This window comes from Suricata suricatta, chromosome 8 (assembly GCF_006229205.1).
Source record: "Suricata suricatta isolate VVHF042 chromosome 8, meerkat_22Aug2017_6uvM2_HiC, whole genome shotgun sequence".
In the NCBI taxonomy this organism is placed as follows: Eukaryota; Metazoa; Chordata; class Mammalia; order Carnivora; family Herpestidae; genus Suricata; species Suricata suricatta.
This window is the reverse complement of record NC_043707.1, coordinates 85,376,725-85,398,794: the sequence shown is the minus strand read 5'-3', so window position 1 is coordinate 85,398,794 and position 22,070 is coordinate 85,376,725. Positions and strand designations below refer to the sequence as shown.

At 38.4% G+C, this 22,070-nt stretch overlaps 1 protein-coding gene across 1 annotated transcript in view; it reads left to right on the top strand.

Moving 5' to 3' along the window:
- Nucleotides 1–18,697, top strand: part of CTH (cystathionine gamma-lyase) — a 24,187-nt gene extending 5,490 nt beyond the window's left edge. The window contains exons 3-12 of the mRNA XM_029947588.1: nt 296–391; nt 2,604–2,713; nt 4,743–4,874; nt 8,410–8,467; nt 8,918–8,995; nt 10,779–10,931; nt 12,013–12,134; nt 13,746–13,798; nt 17,520–17,658; nt 18,120–18,697. Of these exons, the coding sequence (XP_029803448.1) occupies nt 296–391; nt 2,604–2,713; nt 4,743–4,874; nt 8,410–8,467; nt 8,918–8,995; nt 10,779–10,931; nt 12,013–12,134; nt 13,746–13,798; nt 17,520–17,658; nt 18,120–18,146 (968 nt within the window). The 3' untranslated portion in view covers nt 18,147–18,697. The remainder of the gene's footprint in view (nt 1–295; nt 392–2,603; nt 2,714–4,742; nt 4,875–8,409; nt 8,468–8,917; nt 8,996–10,778; nt 10,932–12,012; nt 12,135–13,745; nt 13,799–17,519; nt 17,659–18,119) is intronic.
- Nucleotides 18,698–22,070: the final 3,373 nt, after the last annotated feature.

The following is a 22,070-nucleotide window of genomic DNA, read 5'->3' as shown; positions in this document are numbered from 1 at the left end:
TTGATAGTTTTTTGAGGAGCCTCCACACTGTTTTCCAGAGTGGCTGCACCAATTTACACTCCCACCAACAGTGTAGGAGGGTGCCCATTTCTCCACATCCTCGCCAGCATCTATAGTCTCTTGATTTGTTCATTTTAGCCACTCAGACTGGCGTGAGGACTTCTGGTGACTCAGTAGTAATGGTTGTCCTTAACAGCAGAGAGAGGTACATAAAGTAATGCAAGTAAATACTGTAGTGCTTCTCAACCTTTAGGCTTAACTTTTTGGCTTACTCTTAACTTGGCTTTTATTTTAGGTTTGGCCTTTGCTTCTGGTTTAGCAGCCACTGTGACTATTACCCATCTCTTAAAAGCAGGAGACCAAATTATTTGTATGGATGACGTGTATGGAGGTAGGTGACCTCTCTCATTCGTATTGTGTCAGCTGATACTTTAAAGACAGTAAAGTGGGTCCTGAATTTTATTAACAATGTTACCAGGCTTATTGATTATTTATTATCTTTTAAGGCTGTGACACAGCTCCATGCCGACCCAGACCTGGTAAAGGAAGAGTATAAACATTTAGGGTCTATGTTCAGGAACTGCTTGTAAGAGAGATTGCTTAATAATAATTTTCTTTAAACTGCTGGAATGAGCATATTGGACCTGATTAACTTCACATATATGCTACTGCGGAGAACATAGTATTTATGTTTTTCAATTTTTAAAAATATTTTTTAAATGTTTTATTTATTTTTGAGACAGAGAGAGACAGAGCTTGAGGCAGGGAGGGGCAGAGAGAAAGGCTCCAAGCTGTTAGCACAGAGCCCAGCCTGATGTGGGGCTCAAATCCACTAACCATGTGATCATGACCTGAGCTGAAGTTGGACGCTTAACTGACTGAGCTACCCAGGCACCCCAAGAAGATAGTGTTTAAAGAGAGAGTGTTCTAGTGTTATTAGAATTTTTACCTGTAATGAGAATGAGCTATAACCTAGGTCACTCTCAAAGAATTACCTCTACCCACCCCTGTATCCCTGCCACGCACTTGTGCTTTGGGTTTTAGGGAACCTTTTAAGAATCTATCAAAAACTATGGACCCCATATCCCTGAAAAATGTACTTAAGACTACACACAGTGTTTATCATTTTAAGTTTAGGGTCAAGAGGTCTTACCTCTTGAAGTCCATCATGGATCCAAATTTAAGAACGTCCATTGTAAACAATTTAAATGCAGTTACCTAAATAAATAAATGCAAGTTATTTAAAGTGGTGGACGGACGGGAAGGTAAAGGAGACGGGTTTCCCTTGAAGCAAGACTGATTTTGTGTTCAAAACAAGAGCAAAAATGTTGTGAATGTATGCTTCCAAATAATTAAAATGAAGCTTCTAGAATATTATCTATCTCCTATTAACAAAAAAGTTAAATCTGTAAGTTCCTTGAAGTAAAAGAATTACTTTTATTAATCATTTAACCCTCTTAGGAAGTTGCAAACTTCTCTGTATTTATGGTTGTTCCCTATGGTAGTTTGTTGAATAGAAATTATAAAAACAGCAAACCCTTAGTTGCTTTTATAATGCATTATAAAAACTTTATGGCACACATAGGTATAAAATCTTGAAAATTGAGGCGCCTGGGTGGCTCAGTCGGTTGGGCCTCCGACTTCGGCTTAGGTCAGATCTCACGTTCGTGGGTTCGAGCCCCGCATCGGGCTCTGTGCTGACAGCTAGCTCAGAGCCTGGAGCCTGCTTCCGGTTCTGTGTCTCCTTCTCTCTCTGCCCCTCCCCCTCTCATGCTCTGTCTCTCTCTCTCTGTATCAAAAATAAATAAAACATTAAAAAAAGTAAAAGAAATCTTGAAAATTGCTGTTGATTTTTAACAATCTTTACATTCTTGTTCAATCTTACACTACCTAGGGTTGGTCTTTATAATAGCAAAAGTTCAGTATATCTTTGATCTTAGAGTACTTTTTTTGCTTGACTAGCAATAATAGAAAATTTTCCTTTAAATTTGCGTATGTAAAAATCAAATCCAAAACAGTGTTTATATAAGAAATTATTCTAGATTGAATGATTTCTCTTTTACTATAAAACTATAAACTTGTAGTTTGATTTATATTGCCTCATTTATCATTAAAGCTTCTAGAACCACATAACAAAAGGATTGAGAAAGTATGAAGAATAATAAGTTTTTTTCTATTATCAAAGCATAATCAGACTGAAAGTTTATTTTGAACATTTTACTGACAGTGGTTCATTCATTTTATATTTGATTATTATGAAGAAATTGTTAAAAAGATGCTGATGTTTCAGGGAGCATGCCACTTAATGCTAAAGAGCAGAGGTTGTATGTTTTCAGAAATATTTTTCTGTTTCACTTGATGTTACTTGGTGTGGATATCAAGTGTGTTTAATTTGACCCTTTGACTCTTAGTCTAAAATCCAAGCCTTATCTTCTTTTCTCTACAAGATAGCTAAATTATTTAACCAAAGTAGAATTGTTGTTAATTATATTTTTATTGGTGATCGACACTTCCTTATATTTTTAAAGTATTTATACCTATAAGGAATAAATGTTTCTCAGTACAATGTCCTTTCCATTTTATCTGATTCTCTTCTGCCTCAGGTACAAACAGGTACTTCAGGCAGGTGGCAGCTGAATTTGGATTAAAGATTTCTTTTGTTGATTGTTCCAAAACCAAATTGCTAGAGGCAGCCATTACACCTGAAACCAAGGTAACTTAGTTTTCAGTTTTGTCTGTTTTCTGTGTGATGTTTCATTTTTATCATTTTGTTTACTAGAGGACATAATTTGAATTTGCACCACAAATTTCATTAGAGGCCATTGGAATCCATCAACAAGATTAAGATAGGTCTGGCTTTCCTGGGCATGATGGTCAGGTACATGAATTTCATCGTAGGGTTCAAGTTTTAATTCTGTATCATAGTTGGTATATTATCATGGGGAAATTATTTAACCAAAGTTTCAATTTCTTCATTTCCAAAATGGGGATAATTGCACCTGTTTTATAGAAAGGTGCTTGTGTAAATTAGATGAGGTAAGGCTTATGAAATGCTTAGGACAGTATCTACCACATAAAAACTGTTAAAAAGATTTGTTAGCAAAAGCATACAATTCTGTACTGCATTGTCAAGCTGGTATTGGTAAGTCATCACAGAGATTGGGTTGCAGAAAAGGAAGCTTGCCAAGACCCCAAACCTAAGCATACTGGCTTTTTAAGAATTCTAAACGATACTTCAACAAAATAATAGTTACAAGTAGAGAATGGGCCACAAGTAATCTTCAGCCTTCCTTCTGGGAATCTTGTATGCCACCGGAAGGTGTTTTGTGCCTGAGTGAATGGCATATGTGATATTCTTTCTTGGGGCCTCATTTAAATTCTGCATGGGTAAAAGAAGGACCAGTGTCTTTTATAAGTCAGCCTTTTCCAACTTTTTGCTAATGATTAAAAGGTTTGAATTGTACCCAAGATTATGTTGCAGTGAATGCTAAAAAACAAAAAACCTTTTTTCACACAAATTATTACTTTGAAGATTAACACAGGGGTAAGCTTTGAGTGATGAAGGTTTGTTTTCAAAGGAACTTGTTTTTTATCTTGCTTAGGAGAAAAGATACTTATTAAAATAGCTGGTCTGAGTCTTTCTAAGGGAGGAAAGCAAATTGTGAGTATGTTAATTCTTGTCAACAGAACTTTATGTAGTGGCTCTTTACTGACTTGAATTGATACATTTTTCCCCCCTGAAATATCTGCCTCATCATATGAAATAGGTTTTTTTAAGACCATATAAAATCAACTTTGTATTTATTTGCTTATTTTTATTTTAACTAATTTTTTTATTATGAATGGGAATAATAGATTCCTACCCAGAAGTATTTTTTTATTTTTTAACATAATCCAATTCTTATAGAATATGCATTATTTTAACTTCCTTTTCTTTTCTATGGTAAAACTCTAGAGTCAGAAGAATACTGAACCAGATATCTTGCTCATTTACATAGTGATAGAGAATCATTAACCCCTTTAAATAAAAGGCTATAGGTAATGTCATTCAATGCAGTGCATCTTGTTTAATAAACAAAATTCTCTTCTTTGGTCTTTTCAATTACTATCAGGCATCTAGTAGGTGCCTGAATTGCACTAAGTTTTGGGATATGATACTGTGTCTTAAATGAGCTGTGAGCAGGTTTTCTGATGTGTGTAACTTCTTTACTTTAAAACCCATGCTCTTCAAGTTCTGGGTACTTATTTTACAGTTTCTAATGCATCTGTCACTTTTTAAGTTAATATTTAGAATATGTTTGGCATATTAGAGGTAGGTCACTTTAATGAAAAGTCTAGTCTGTAATCGTAGTGTTCTGTGTTATTTACCTTTGAGAACAAAATTCCTAGATACTGAACTATGTCTTTGAAATTCATCCTCTTTTTAATGGAAAGTAATTACAATAATTAACTTGAGCACTTTTCTGCTTCTATGTAACATGATCTCACTTGATCTTTATAACAACTCTATAAGATAAATATTATCAACCCCATTGTACAGATGTAAAATTTGAGGAATATGGAGGGTAAGTTACTTAGCTATGACTTTTCAGAAATTAATGGGGCCTAGGATTCACATTCAGATCTTGCGACTTCATCACTCACAGTCTTTCAGTGTATTCTGCTAGATGGTTACAATGTATGAGATGTATGTTTGGGCAGTGGCTTTTTATAAACTATTGTCATTAATTGAATTGTTTTAGCTTGTTTGGATTGAAACCCCCACAAACCCTAGCTTGAAGATGATTGACATTGAAGCCTGTGCACACATCGTCCATAAACATGGTGACATAATTTTGGTTGTGGATAACACTTTTATGTCGGCGTATTTCCAGGTAAATTAAAATAAATTTTGTGGCCTGTTTAGTAGACCACATAGATACTTGTAACTAGGAAAGGAAGGTCTTGTTTACATTCAAATCATTATAGAACTCATGGAATCTAATCGTAGTTCTTGATTGGACAAAGAATTAAAATTGGACCTTTTCTGCCATTAGTTAATTTCTTTGACCCCGAGGTTAATATCTGGTATGGGACTTTGTGTGTGTTAAATGTTGTCTTAATTAAAGCTTTTAAGTTCTCTTAGGATATGTAAACTCTCTAAAGAGCTAACCTTATTATGTGATTTTATCTGTCAGTGCTTTATAAATAGTAGGGATTTCAATGTTTATATACTGGTTGTAAGTCATTTATATTATTTTTTATATATTTAGTGTGACTGAAAAACAGATATGTTATATATTTAGTGTATATATTATGTATTTATTTTTAACATATTAAAATATATAATTAAATCTTAAGCTATCTAATGTACTATATAATATGTAATACATACATTATATAATTAAACCAGGTTAACCTTTCAAATAAATGGGAAGCAAAAGCTATATACTCCATGACATGTCTGTGTATGTCACATATATTATTTCTCCACTTTCCTCCACTTTCTAATTTTCCTCCTCCACTTTGTAATTTTTCTTCCCTCAGTGCCCCATAGTACCCAGGTCTTTATAGTTTTACCTTATTTGTATTATGAATTTTTTTTTTGGAGAGAGGGAGAGTGTGCACAGGTGTACACATGAGCAGGTGAGGGCCAGAGAGAGAGGGAGAGAGAGGGAACCCTCAGGAGGCTATACAACCAGTGCCAAGTCTGACTTAGGGTTTGATCTCATGAGAGACCATGACCTGAGCCAAAATCAAGAGTCAGACGCTTAACAGCCACCCAGGTGCCCCTACAGTGCTCCTTTTAAACTATCTCTTTTCCTACCTCACCCTCTCTCAAGCCCTCACACTCACCCTCCATTTCTTTTCTTTTTCTTCCTGCTTTTTCCAGTATCTTCTTTCTGTTTTGCTCCTTTTGGTAGATCACCGAGGGATCTCTCTGTAATCTGCCCTTTTCCCACATGTTTTCTCTTTCCTTGGAGTAGCTCCGTGTAACTAGGAAAGGAAGGTCTTGTTTACATTCCTTTCCTCATTAGGAGCTTACCTTCTCCTTGCTCTTTCCTTCCTGCATGTACCTTACTTACACTCATTCTTGTAATGCTTCCTGCAGAGTTCCTGGAAGCCCAGCTCATTTTCTGCTACTCTTAACTTAGGTTTATGTTTATAGCCCAATCGTTTATACTTGCCCCCTTTTTGGGGGAGGGGTCCCTGAAGTTGGCCCAGACTGCTGCCTTCCTGTGACTGGCTGATTTCCTGGAAGTTTGTATAAATCTGTTCTTCACCTTCTTCCATTTTAGAGAGAACCTGCTACCATATTTTCTTTTCTTTTCCTTAAACATGTTTCCTGGCTACATTGATTGAATAGCTTCATGGACCACCTACCTTTGGCTCATAATATATCTTTAGCTTAACCGACTGAGCCACCCAGATGCCCTGGCTCACAATATATCTTTAACTGCTTCTTATATCAGGTAAAGCAGTCTATTTTCAAGCGAAAAGCTCTTGGAGTCCCCTGTTTGTCCCAGGTGATTTTCACTCTTGGATTCTTTTTTCCAACTCCCTAACCCGTATATACCACTAGTACTAGGCCAGTTAACACAGCACAGGATTGCTCTAGCTGTCACATTGAATCCTGTATATTCCCACAGAGATTGCATGAATTGTTTTAGCCTGGGCCTGTCCAGATTACTCATCAGACCTGGCCCTTTATTTTCCTATTACTATCACTAAAATAGGTCCAGTTTTTCTACCTTTCTGAAGCCTACGTCACATTTCCTCATGCCAGGGATTGCGGTTTGCTGTATTTCAACCTGTATTCACTCCACTTGAGTTAATCAGAATCATATCCATAAAGAACTGCATGTATTATTTCCATAAATCAAGTATTTTGAAAAGGCCCTCTCATTATTGTACCCTCTTGAAAACTGGATACATTCTCTTTCTTCCCTACTTTTTGTCTTCTGGATCTCCTATAAATGTCACAAAAGGCAAAATGGACACACCAGCATAAAGTTTCAGAGTTTCAGGGTTGAACCTCTGGATTCATGTAGTGTGGGTGTGAGTGCTAGCTCTCCCAGCTTTTTAATCTGAGTGATCTATTTTGTTTTTCTTAGTCTTTTATTCTCATCTGTGCAGTGAGAATCATAAGGTACTGATACTGAGCCAGGTAAAATATTTTGTACTGTGCTTCACTGGGATAGGTAAAATATTTACATAGCTCTTGACACATATTGAGATCAACAGATGTTAGTTATTGGTCTACATTTTTCTTTTTCTTTTGACCAGAGTTTATAAAATGTTAGCATTGGATGAGACCATCATCTAGTTTGACTCTATCACTTTGAAGATGAGCAAACACCTACGTAGAGAGTGCTTTGAGTAATACCAGACTTAAAATAATCTGGTTTTGAAATACCTCAAATGAAAAAATCCTATATAGCCCCTTATACTAATACTTTTCAAAGACTAAACAATTGGTGAGGTTAATTAATACATAAACACACACACACACACACACACACACACACACACACGTACACACTTTGTTTTAAAGAAAATATAAATGCACATAGGTACCTGTCTGGCTTAGTCAGTAGAGCATGTGACTCTTGATCTCAGGGTTGTGAGCTCAAGCCCCACCAGTGGGCATAGAGCTTACAGAAAGAAAAGAAGAGAAGAGAAGAGAAAGAAAAAAGAAAAGGAAAGAGAAAGAAAGAAAAAAGGAAGGAAGGAAAAAGAAAATGTATAAATAGAAAGATGTTGATAATATATTGTTTAGTGAATAAGTTGATTATAACTCTCACTATAAACAAAGACATTTTAAGACTTAAAAGATTGATTTGTAGGAAAGTGAGGTGAAGGAAAACAATCCAAACAAATTTCTTACTAAGTGATTTTACACTTGGCAAAACTAGTACAATAAAAGAGTAATTAAAAGTCAAAATCATGGCACATCAAGTGAATAATCACAGTGTACATTATAAAGTTTTAATGATCAAAAATCTAAGCATATTTGTTTTATACTCACTTGATGAAACAGTTGCTGAGTGTATAAATGGTCAACTACTTTTGTGTTTACTAAATCATAAAATGCCAGCATCTCTGCATTGTAAAATTCAGTAATACACGTAAGGCCAGCTAGCAACTGCTCTAAAGAAACAAGTTCATGAGACCTGTTGACCTGGGTTTATCTGCTATTTCTAGAAAATATGTGCTTTCGGATTAAATATGGGGTCCAATATTTTCTATTTTTATTTGGTGGGAGGGGCAAAGGGGAAAGATAACATCAGAGATCCTGGAAAATTTTAAGATGCATGTACTTTTGAAAAGTTAGACTAGGAATGAAATTTACAATAGCAAATAAGCATGTAATGAAGCATATTTTCAAGTGCTTTACCACTGAGAATGGAAATCTTTTGTTCATTTCAGCGGCCTTTGGCTCTGGGAGCTGATATTTGCATGTATTCAGCAACAAAATATATGAATGGTAAGACATACATAGTCTAAGCTTTGAGTGTTCCTTTCCATGGATACATAAAAATACCATAGGGTTTGATATTTTGAGACTTTTTCTTCTATTATTCTAGTTTTCTCTGTGACTCATGTAGAAAGTAAAAAATTTATACTTTGGTTAAGTATGGGATTCAATTTTATAGCAGACAAAAGTGCTCATGACTTATGAACAGAGGATTGAGATTTACTAAAAAAAAGTTACAATTTTATACTACTGACAGCTTAAAAGGAAACATTTAATTTTTATATGATTTTTATCTTATTGTTATAGGTATAGCTTTAGGTACTGTCATTGAATATAGTTTGTTTAAACTTATTCTGTTTTCCAAGAGAGTTTTTTCAAATGAATGTCATGTTTTAGAAATTCTAGAATGAAGAATAGGCTTGCATTGTTTCTGACTTAAAGGTTTTTGTTTCGTTTTAGGCCACAGTGATGTTGTAATGGGCTTAGTGTCTCTTAATTCTGAGAGCCTCCACGACCGGCTCCGCTTTTTACAGAATTGTGAGTAATGAAAAGTTCAGAATCCCCCTCATTCCCTTAGAGGGACTACATTTGATAATTTGTATTTCCACTAAATGTTGTGAAGTGAGGCTTTCTACCAGATTAGGAAGAAATGGGATGTAGGGGAGAAAGATTCCGAGTTTTAAAGGAAAGTAGAAAAATTGGGATATAAAAATAAAGAGAGATCCTAGCAGAGCTCTATAATGACTCCTGGGATCAGTTTTGTTACTTTTCAAACCCGTGTTGTTTTTGACTGTAATTGGGTAAAGCTTACACGAATTTCTCATTTTCAGATTTACTAGGTTTGTTTTCTTTAAATAAAACGTTTGGAATGATGGCTTTCTTATACTCTACCTCTTGTATCTGGAATGATAGTTAATTTTAAATAACACTGAATACATGAACATATATTTTTCAATAGATGTCTAAACACCATGTCCTGTTGAGATAGTTTGTTAATCTCAAGTATAGGTAAGAGTTTATTTGAAGACACTTCGTTAACCATTGCAATTTGACAGATAAGGGATAAACGTAATTAGAAATAAAAATACCTTCCTAAGGACATAAGTATTAAAGTAAAAACAAAGGAAGCACCAAGGAGGAAAACTAAAACTTACTGCTTGATACATTTCTTTCATTTTAGAGGTGAGGCATGTATCCTGGAGGCATATTAACTCCTAGGCTGCTTTAGACAAAAGCTAAATAGAATGTTGGAAGAACATTCAGGGACAAGAGGAGCCAAGCTGCTATTTTTCTCTACATGTTGTAATACTTTTTCAAAGGAATGTGAGGTTAAACTGTGTGCACTATGTCATTTAATCAAAATCATAGGACTCTTTATTTCATATTTGAAAAGTTCATATTGTATTCATGTTTAGTTTGCAGGATATTCACTTCCCTTCTAGTTTTACAGTCGATTCCTGGGGCGCCTGGGTGGCTCCATTGGTGAAGCATCGAGCTTCAGCTCAGGTCATGATCTCCCTGTCTGTGGGTTTGACTCCCGCGTTGGGCTTTGTGCTGACACCTCAGAGCCTAGAGTCTGCTTCAGATTCTGTGTCTCCCTCTCTCTCTCTGCCTCTTCCCCACTCATGCTATCTCTCTCTCTATCTCTCAAAAATGAATAAATGTTAAAAATTAAAACAACCCATTTCTTTGAGCATAATTAAAAAATTTTTTTTCAATGTTTTTTTTTAAAATTTTTTTATGCTTTTTATTTATTTTTGAGAGACAGAGAGAGACAGCTGGAGCAGGGGAGGGTCAGAGAGAGAGGGAGACACAGAATCTGAAGCAGGCTCCAGGCTCTGAGCTAGCTGTCAGCACAGAGCCCGATGCGGGGCTCGAACCCACGAACCGTGAGATCTGACCTGTGTCGAAGCCGATGCTTAACCGACTGAGCCACCCAGGCGCCCCTCAATGTCTGTTTTTGAGAGAAAGCGTGAGCAGGGAGGGGTGGAGAGAGAGGGAGACACAGAATCCGAAGCAGGCTCTAGGCTCTGAGCTTTCAGCACAGAGACTGACACAGTGCTCGAACTCACAAATGGTGAGATCATGATCTGAGCTGAAGTTGGACACTTAACCAACTGAGCCACACAGGTGCCCCTCTTTGAGCATAATTTATGTTTCATTCCCATGCTTCTTATTGGATATATTATTTTCCCCCTAAGACTTAAACATTGGCCTTTGTAGCTGGCTTCTTAGAGTCACTGTGATGAAAAAGAGAATGAGAGGATCTTTTGGGTCCCTCCCACCTATCAGAATTACCCAGAATATGTTCATTTTCCAGCTCTTGGAGCAGTTCCATCTCCTGTTGACTGTTACCTCTGCAATCGAGGTCTGAAGACTCTCCAGGTCCGAATGGAGAAGCATTTTGAAAATGGGATGGCAGTTGCTCAGTTTCTGGAATCTAATCCTCGAGTAGAAAAGGTTATTTATCCTGGTACGTTAATGTAATTTCTAGGATTTTTATGGGGAGGCTCTGTGGTGGGTCTGGTGGTGAAGAAGATCGACCTGGTCTGTGGCCTTGTGCTGCCTAGTGGCAGCTTGGATGTTAGGAAATTGATTTTATATGTTAGATATTCCTGTGATGGCCTGGAGCTTGGAAGTTTGAGTTTATTCCAAGATTACAACATTTTACTTTCCAGTTGATTTGCTTATGGTCTTGTCAGTCAACAATTTTGCATTAGCTCTAACTTCTATCTGATTTAGGTTGGGACTTGATATTCATCAAATTCAGACTTGATACTTACGTGCCAAAATTCCCCTGAACCTCTCTCACTTCCTTTTTGAATTTTTTCACCTCTGGTGACATCTAGAATGCTCATGTGGAGTTAACAGACTTCTATATGACACTTTGAATTTATTTCACCAGTCCTTTAAATTTGTGGTGGTCTTAAGTAAATAGTTATTTTAAACCTTTTGATATATTAGCCAAAGGATTTTAAGCCTGATCCCTGCTTTCCAGGAACTTAGGGAAGCCAAGACAGAACTACATATGTACCCTAGCTAAAGAGCTGTTGACTGGTATATATTTTAAATGGAGGGAGGGAGAAAAATTTTGGGCCGTGCCTTGCAAAATGGGTAGCACTTGTTAGAAGGTCATGGACAGGCATTCAGATCTTTCAGCAAAGGTCTATCAATTGCCAACTAAGGACCAAGCTTTGTACTAGGAACTGGGATCCAGTTATTAAGAAGAGAAATGGATTTCTCCCTGTGGAGCTAGTCTGGTGGATAAGACAGATGTTAAGCAAGAAATTAGAGAATGATATAATTAACAGAGGGGCTGGGGCAGTCTGTGTAAAGAAGGCTGCTGCTGCTCCAGCATGGAGAGGGTAGAAAAGATGAGTCAAAATGAAGCCAGAGACATAGAGACAGGGGCCAACTCAAGTCGTCAGAGGCGACCATGGCATAAAGCTCATTAGGCTTATTTGCAGTTTGCTTTAGCAAACAGTGAATTGTTTTGTTCTGAAATTACATGTTTGACTATAAATTAAGACTTTTATTCTGCCTCATGATTATAGGGCTGCCCTCTCACCCACAGCATGAGCTGGCAAAGCGTCAGTGCACAGGCTGTCCAGGCATGATCACCTTTTATATTAAGGGCACTCTTCAACATGCGGAGACTTTTCTCAAGAACCTAAAGGTAAAATTTCAAATGAGGTTTTTAAATCGTGGAGGTAGGAGCACCTGGGTGGCTCAGTTGATTGAGTGTCCAACTCTTGATTTTGGCTCAGGTCACGATCTCATGGTTAGTGGTATCAAGTTCCGCATTGGGCTTTGAACTGGCAGTGTGGATCCTCTTGGGATTCTCGGTCTCTCTGCTCCTCCCCACTTGCACATGCATGCTCTCTCTCTCAATATAAGGAAACACTTAAAAGTAAATAAATCATAGAGATAAAATACAGCAGTTCATTATCTGCCATTTCCACCCAGCTCAGATTAATACTTTTGTACCTGTAGGTCACACCCACAAACCTCCTTATCAGGTAATGCACTGGGTTGGGAAAGGACTTTGGCGCAGTAGCAGACATCTGAATATGTTGATTTACTTAACTCTCCATTCATAGCCATCAGCTTGATAGAGACAGAATGTTCTGATGCATCGGTTTTTCAAATTTATTTTAAAAATGGAATCCCTCTTTCAAATGAAATAGTACATGAAACTGCAAATTAATGTGCAGTCAGGGCACTGCACAAAGGCTATTCTGAATTCCGGGCTGGGAATGGCTCTCCAAACCCTGGGTCTCCCGGCTGCATCTGCCTGTGGTGAAGGAAGGGATGCCTTTGTCTGACTTTCACCATGGCAGGAGGCTCGCAGGGGCCCTGGGAGAGAGGTCTACGTAACTACATAGCCTGGGCTCACAGAGCTCATGCAGCAGACTCTGAATTTTAAATACTGCAGGTCAATGAATAGGCTGCTGCGAGATTAGTCAAAGCCTACTGGTAACTAACAGTTGTACTAAAAGCAGAAAGATAGTGTATATTTAATTAAATACAGTTATAAGAGTAATTTTACAGTATTTGTAAAATTCTATGACACTGCATCACTAAATACTAAAACAGGGTTTGTTTTTTTTTCCTGTTCACTCCAGTTAAAAGGATGGCAGTTAAATGGATGTATTAATTTAGTAAGTGATAGGGGTGCCTGGGTGGCTCAGTCAGTTAAGCATCTAACTTTGGCTCAGGTCATGATCTCACAGTCCGTGGGTTTGTGCTGACAGCTTAGAGCCTGGAGCCTGCTTCAGATTCCCTCTCTCTCTGCCCCTCCCCCGCTCACTCTGTCTCTGTCTCTTAAAATAAAATAAGACATAAAAAAATTTTTTAAATTTTAATTTAGTAAGTGATAGATATTAACAAGCAAGTGTATATAACTTGGTAGACATGTAGAGGTTTTTATTTAAAGGAAACCACAGAGCTAGGTCTCAAATGCAATAATTCTGAGGTTTTAGGGCTCATGTTAATTAAGTATTACTTAAGTATAGGACCAAATTAGGAAGGTATGGGAGATTCATTTTCCTCAACTTTTAATGTTGTATAAGTTTGCACATAATATGTCTAATTGGTGAAATCAGTGTTACGGATCTTATTTTCTTTTTTTTCTCTGAGTGTCTTGCCTGACCAGACAAGACAGACAAGAATGTTTTCTTCATAATTACCATTTTTCATCTTCTGTCCAGGGCCATTTTATTAAAAGCATTTAGTTTTGTATTTTCATTTTAGTGAAAGATCTAAATGAATATTTTCTTTGCCGTAGTTATTTACTCTGGCTGAGAGCTTGGGAGGATATGAAAGTCTTGCTGAGCTTCCGTGAGTATATTTCTGTTTTTCTCTGTGTTTTAACTTTGATGTCAGTCTTTACAATTGTTTAGAAAAGGAGTGTGGTAAAATTAGGAGTAATTCAAAATATTGAACATGGGGTTCAAACCCCATGCTCAGAGCCTGGAACCTGCTTCAAATTCTGTCTCCCTCTCTCTCTGCCCCACCCCTGTTTGCATCCTCTCTCTCTCTCTCTCTCTCTCAAAAATAAAGAAACAGTAAAACAAACAAACAATATTGAACAATAAGAAGAGCATCTTGCTATCTAATCAGAATGGACTCTTAACCCAGTAGAATGGAGACCCTGATAAGATCTCAGTGCGCTCTATGTGTGTCTCTCCCCTCCCGCCCCCCATTTTGTTGCTTCCTTCTCCGTTCAGCCTGAAGGCGATTCCAGGGGAGTTGTATCTTAGGATCTCTGTGCTCTGACTCAGGGCTGTTCTATCCCACCCCACTCTAGAAGGGAGACTGGCAACTTTGTATGAGAAGGGCTGTTTTCAGGGGTGCACGGGTGGCTCATTTGGTTAACGATCTGACCCTTGTTTTTAGCTAGGGTCATGATCTCCTGGTTCATGGACTCGAGCCCCATGCCAGACTCTGTGCTGACAGTACAGAACCTGCTTGGGATTCTGTCTCTCTCTTCCTCTCCTTCTGCCCCTCAGTCTCTCCCTCTCTTTCTCTCTCTCTCAAAATAAATAAATTTCTTAAAAAGGCTGATTTCAAGTCTCCTTGAAATGTTGAAATGGGGACTGTGTCTCTTATAAAGTACCTCCACGTCCTTGATGGTCAGAGGAGGACCCTAGTAGCTACCATCAAAAATCCACTTACTGTCTGTTCTCTGGGTAAACCTTGAATAGTTTCACATTATCTGCAAGATAGACCCAAAATCTAACTTGGTGTTCTTGACCCAGTCAATTCATCTTAATTTTATTCAAGTACTAGAGGATATTAGAATGTGCAGCCTGAGATCAGTCAGTCCAACAACTTATTTTATAGACAAGGAAACAAAGATTCAGCAAGTTTTGCTGATTACTCCTAACATAGGAAAATGTTAACAACTTCACTCTTGAGGCTTCATGTAGAAACAAGAGGAGGTTAAAGCAGCCTCGGTCTGGATTTGAGACCTGCTCCACCAATTACTTCACCTCTAAGCTTTCAGGGTTTTTCATCCATAAAATGTGATTGATAATTAAAATAATAATTACCATTTATTGATTACCTGTCCCACCAAGCATTCCTGAGCTGTCTCCTGATTTTATTGCATGTCACTCTGCCCATAGATTGTAATTATTTCAGTGGAAATTCACCATTATTACCTAATAATTATCAAGTGTACTAAATGCCCCTGATATGTTTCTGTGTTTTAATTTTCATAAACATTTCTGGGATAGCCATGTTCTAGAAGCGCTGTGTTGAGGAGTGTCAGGGGGTACCAAAATGTGGGCACATTTGCTGCCCTGCCCCCTCACAGTAAGTGGTTTAAGCTTCTGGGAAGAGTCAGGCAGTTCCACAGAAAGTTAAAAAAAAAAACAAAACGTATGATGCCCAAATAATTGTTCAAATAATTACGATAACACAAATAGGTTTTTGTGAGTCTTTCAAGAAGATGCCTGCTAGTAAGTCTGGATGCACAAGAGGGCACACTCTGCATAGGAAATTGGGTTATTTTTCATAGTGATGAAATGTGTATTACTTACGTCTCTCTTAAAAATGGACCCCTCTTGATTATTTGGGGATTTGGTTTAAAGTTGCTTGGCCGTCAGACATTCGAGCTACGTCATAACCCCAGTGCCTGCCAGTGGACGAGTGAATTTAGGTCAACGCTTGTCTGTTCTATCCCCTTTCTTCTGTGACTCCGAACCACTGCAACAACTACAGCATTGCAATAAGGGAGGGAGGAAGCAGAGCCAACGTGCACAGGGTCGGTCTGCCAGCCTGACTACGCGTGTTCACTCTGTGGCCTCAGAGGAGTTACTGATGCTCTCTCAATCTCCCCTTTCCTCAGCTGTGAAATGTGGATAGCACTGTACTCAGCCCTTAGGATTGTTGTGGGAATATGGGGAAAAATGTCGCTAAGCCAATGCCTTGATTCATAGCAGGTGCTCAGTAAATGTCAACTATTATTAGGAATTACTGTTTTTTATTAGGCATTTAATACATTCCATACTTGCAGATTTACACTTGTAAATCAACTTTATATGTTTCTTTCATTAATGACTGTGCCAAACTTTGAAATAGTTGTATAGCCAATGTTTACTGATTTTTTAAAAAAATGAGTTAATGCACACAAATGACCTCGTAGAGTACCTGCCTCCTGGTAAGCGTATAAGTGATAGATAAGGACCTCTATGTTGAGGACAGGTAACTTTTACAAGCCCACTCAACCAGTGTGTGGAGGGACTGATGCAGGCACAGGTCTGTTGGTCTCAGGGGCCCAAAGCATTTTCAAGGCTAAATGCCCTAGAGAAAGCAGAGCAGAGTGATTTAATTTTTTTAATGTTTCTATATATTTTTGAGGGGAGGGGCAGAGAGAGAGGGAGACACAGAATCTGAAGCAGGCTCCAGGCTCTGAGCTGTCAGCACAGTGCCTGACGTGAGGCTTGAACTCACAGACTGCAAGATCATAACCTGAGCTGAAGTCAGATACTTAACCAACTGAACCACCTAGGCGCCCCCCTCAAGTTCTTATTTTTATGTGCACACTCTCTTTTAAGGGATTAAAAACCTGAAAAAGCAGAACATTTTAAGAAGCATGTTTACATGTAGACCTTCAGTAGAGTGGTGAAAGAAGATACTCATTTACGTTGACCACGCCTTAGATTTTCTATCCATGGATCTGAAGTGAGATAGGACATTGATTTTGCAGGTAGAGGGATTGTTTTGCATGGAAAGGATGAATGTTGGTGACAATGTATGTATGTAGGGCTCAACAAGACTACAAGTCTCTCTCCTCCAGGATGCCTCTGTCCACAGGTTTCTCCCTCCTCTGAACTCTGGTAGTCCTTACTTCCATGCTTGTTTGGCATTTGCTATAGACTGTTCTGTTCCATGAATTGTCATTGTCTTTAGCTTCTGCTTTGTTATCTAGAATAAAGAAAATAACTCTTTTCTATTGGTTTCCCAATTCTTACTATAGTGCCTGACCCATAGTAGGTGTTTTACATTTACACATGTTGATGATGATGATGATGGGTTGCTAGGTAGTTCTGAAAATCCTTCCAAGCCTCTATCTACATTCATAGGATATGTGCTGAAATTCCTAATGCTCATTGGTGGTGTTCCTGGGTTGTCTTTCCCTGATCTGCCTCATAAGCTGCCATTCTGGATCAATCCATTGATTCATAGGGAATTAGTTCTGGCCGGCTCTTGGTCCAAAGGGCCTTTTAGAAGTCCAGCTGCTTGGTCATGGCATATATGACTTCAGGCACACACTGGAGGCTATGCTTTTCCCTCCTGCATGGGAGTGCTTGATTGGCACTTTCAGTGTCTGGATTGAGACTACTGATGGTATATAAATGATAAAAGATCATAGTTGCCCCTTAAAATAATGACTAGAAAAGATAATTTTCAAAATTGTTTATTTTTTTGGCCTGTGAAAATTATAGACATATGAAGAATTTGATATCTAGAGTAGGAAAAAATGGAAGATAATTGCAATTTATTAGACAGATTAAAAAATAGTGATCAAAAATTTGCTTATTCTTTCTTTCAGGGCAATCATGACCCATGCGTCGGTGCCTAAGAGTGATAGAGCTGTCCTTGGAATTAGTGACACACTGATCCGCCTCTCTGTGGGCTTAGAGGATAAAAAAGACATACTTGAAGATCTAGATCAAGCTTTGAAGGCAGCAGTAAGTTCAATTATTTTGCTGTGTATGTGTGCTTCATCTTGGGTGGGGGGGTGGTGACTTTTTAGAGTAGCCTCACTGTAACCTCCAAAGGTTCCTTCTCTTCCTACAATAGACAGGGAACTCAGTAGAAGTGCAGATTTTTTAAATGGTAGTATTCAGGGACACCTGGGTGGCTCAGTCGGTTAAGCGTCCGACTTCGGCTCGGGTCATGATCTCACGGTCTGTGGGTTCAGGCCCCACATCGGGCTCTGTGCTGACAGCTCAGAGTCTGGAGCCTGCTTCAGATTCTGTGTCTTCTTCTCTCTCTGCCCCTCCTGGCTCACACACTCTCTCTCTCTCTCAAAAATAAATAAACATAAAAAATTTATTTTAAATGGACATATTTAGAAAAGAGTCCTTGGAAGAAGTGACGTTTCTGCCTGAGGGTCTCATAACATTTTTCTTGTGCACTTTTAATGCAGCACCCTCCAAATGCGGGTCGTAACTAGCATTCCAGGGCTGCTAGTAGAAGTTGCTTCCTGAGAAGATCAACTCTGCATAATCAAATCGACAATTAATGAGCCTTTCCAGGATTTTCAAGTGAACATTTTAAGGCGCCTCATTACCTTTCGTGGCTGTAACCTTCCAGGGTTCATCCTTGTTAAAAACAGTTTCCTCTTTTCGTTATTGTAATTGACAGGTCAATTCTGTTATCCTCTTTTGATAATTTTGGTATACATTTGCCTCGGAAGGAGGTGAGATTTGTGCTGCTCTTTGGGATTGTGATTTTTTCCTCATAGCTTAAGGTTTATATTGATTATGTTTACAACATACTGATAATCCATTTTTGATGTTTTTATGAAGAATTTAAATTATTAAATGAATGTTCTTAAATCAAGTGTGATTTTTGCATATTGTCGAAAACAACACTTAAAGAAATGGTTTACACTTAATTACCATAAGCCAAAAATCAAATACTTGAGAAGCCTACTGTGAAATTCTGCTGATTTAACGTTGTACTTAATATTTAAAAAAAAAATAAATCTAATTATCAAATTCATCCCATTGTGATATTCCTATATTATGTGTCAGTAACTTGTATTCCTGGGCCGTATTAATCCTCAACACTAAAGGTCTCAGTCACGGTAATTTTTGTAAATTCAATTGTATAATTAGCATGTCCGAATTTTAGTGTTTGCAGATTCGTTACAGATTCTGGCATGGGAGGTCAAAAGCCACTTTTATAGAGAGGCATACTACCTTTTATATTTTTATCTGTAAAAGTAAATTTACTGAATCTAAAGAAAGAAATGCTTAAAAAAGGATCTTCTTCTAGAGTTAAGTGCATAGTCAGCAAGTTACTGTCAAGAAGCCGAAAATCAAATAATTAGACTTTTAAAATTGTTTTTATATTAAAGGCTTTTAGTCATTTGTTTGCTATTGCCATTTGTTTCACCTTTAAAAAGCATGTCATTGAACTTGATTAACAATGCCAGGTAGACGGTGAATACGCAAGAATACGTATTATGTATTGCACATATTCTGAATTATGTGAGAGTCTGGAATTCTGGCTCTGTGGGCAGCAGCATCTTGAGGCAGGCCCCATCTTAGTACCTTTGGGCTGTGGAAATCACAACAACCAATCAAATCAGAAAAGCAAGGACTATTTATTCTAAGCTTACAAGGGAGTTAGCCACTGTCACTTGTGTTTTGACAGAGACTCAAAGGCATAAAGCATAAAGAATTGTTAGAAATTCAGGGGGCACCCAAATGGCTCAGTCGGTTAAGCGTCTGACTCTTGATTTCAGCTTAGCTCATGATCTCACAGTTTATGAGTTCAAGCTCCACAGAAGGTTCTCCACTGCCAGCATGGAGCTTGGGATTTTTTCTTCTCTCCTCCTCTCTCCTCTCCTCTCCTCCTCTCTCCTCTCCTCTTCTCTCCTCTCCTCTCCTCTCCTCTCGTCTTCTCTTCTCCTCTCCTCTCCTCTCCTCCTCTCCTCCTCTTCTCTTCTCTTCTCTCTCTTCTCCTCTCTCTTTTCTCTCTCTCTCTTTCCCTTCCCACCTCCATCTCTCTCTCAAAATAAATAAATAAACTTAAAAAAAAAAAGCAACTGTAGAAATTTAGGGATGCCTGAGTGGCTCAGTCGGTTAAGTGTCCATCCAACCCTTGGTCTCAGCTCAGGTCTTGATCTCAAGGTTGTGAGTTTAAGCCCTGTATTGGGCTCTATGCTGGGCATGAGGCTTATTTAACAACAACAAAAACGATTATTAAAAATTTATTATCTGTTGATCTGGATGAGGAACTAAAATTCCTGTATTTAAAACTGTCAGAAGAGGCCTCTGGGTGGCTCAGTCTGTTGAGCATCTGACTCTATTTCTGCTCAGGTCATACATAATCCCAGGGTCCTGAGATCGGGCTCTGCACTGAACGTAGAGTCTCCTTGAAATTCTCTCTCTACTGTCACTGTTTCCCCCACTTGCTCACTCTGTAAAATATATTTTTTAAAAAAGTAGGGGTTCCTGGTTCACTCATTCGGTTAAGCATCTGTCTTTGGCTCAGGTCATGATCTGGCGTTCGTGAGTTCAAGTCCTGCATCGGGCCCTGTGCTGACAGCTCAGAGCCTGGAGCCTGCTTCAGATTCTGTGTCTCCCTCTCACTGCCCCTCCCCCAATCACACTCAGTCTCTCTCTCAAAAATAAACCTTAAAAAATTTTTTTTAAATAAAAATAACTCAAGACTTTTAAATGGAAAACATTAAATCACTGTCATAAATGTTAAAAAAAAAAGCTGAGAAGTTACAGCTGACAGAGGAGTGGAAAAGCTCTGTAGTGTGAAAAATCAAAGGTTTCAGGTATGCTGTGGTTAAGAGCTATGGAAGTGGTATGTCCAATGCCATTGGTTAGGGGTGCGTATTTGGCTTTCTAGGCTTCGTCTTCCGTTGGAAGCACAGACAAAATTAGGGGAGCTTTGTCACTAATCATGTGCTGGCCATTTGAGGAAGATTGTTACAGAAGTTAATGTTTAGCTTACTGGATTGTCACGAGAGATAGCAATCGGTGTCCCACAGGTCTGACTTCTAGCAGGCTGACGTCCTTGGTTGTTTGTTGCTTGCAGATAAAGGGTTTGGTTTTCTGGGGAGGTTGCTGCAGATTGTAGGTCAAAGTCCTATTTTAGTATATGGTCTATCCATGGCCTATTTGTGTATTCAGTCTCTCAGAGCTTCTAGTGAGCAGTAACTACCCTTGTTTTAGAGTTCTCCAGAGGAACAGAACCAAGAGAGAGAGGAGAGAGAGAGATTAATTTTAAGTAATTGGCTACTGTGACTCTGGGGCTCGTCAGTCTGAAATCTGTGGGACCAGAGCTAGAGAGTCACTAAGAGTTGTTGCTGTCTTGAGTTCAAACTCTGCAGTCTCAGACAGGGAATCTGTGTTGCAGGCTTGAGGCTTAGTTTTATGTTAAATGCTTTGCTTTCGACTGCTTAGATGAAGGCCACCAACATTGTAGAGACTGCTCTCCTTTACTCAAAGTCTACTGATTTAATGTGAATCACATCTAAAGGTTATCTTCCCAATAACATCTAAACTGGTATTTGACCAAACAGCTGGGCACCTTAAGCCTAGCCAAGTTGGTGCATAATTAACCATCACAACCATGTCCTAGGCACTGTTCCTTACTGCCTGAGACGGCACCATTATGTTCATTAGGGTTTATGAAGTTCATCTACAACTTTTGGTTATCTGCAAGCATATCTCTCTCCATTAACATAGTTTACACAGAGACAATGAATAAAAAAATTTTTTTAATGTTTTCTATTTATTTTTGAGAGACAGAGAGAGATAGTGTGAACAGGGGAAGGTCAGAGAGAGGGAGATACAGAATCTGAAGCAGGCTCCAGGCTCTGAGCTAGCTGTCAGCACAGAGCCCAATGCAGGGCTTGAACCTACGAACCATGAGATCATGACCTGAGCCTAAGTTAGATGCTTACTCAACTGAGCCACCCAGGCGCCCGACAGAGACAATGATTTAATATTTATACACTGCACTCTCTACCTCCCATCCCCTTCATGGTACATCTGGCCTTGTAGAAAGGAAATACTTAGACAGTCACCTTCTGGTTGGGTTAGCTGAAGTCAGGCCACCAGAACACTACAGTCACTCAGTTGCTTTATAGGCACTTTATTCAAAATTCTATTCTACCCTCGTGCTTACTACATTCACAGTTGGACTTCTGAGTGAAATTAATACCAAAGCTACCGGGTACTATCTTAAGTATGGAGACATACAGCGTTATGTTTATTATATTCAGCTAGATGACATTTAAGACAAAATATGACAGAGTATAACAAGCTCATTTCTTTTGCTTGTGACTCAGTTTAGTCATATCTTTGTATCTGAGAGCTATTCATAGCTGGCTTCTGGCTGATTTCTATTA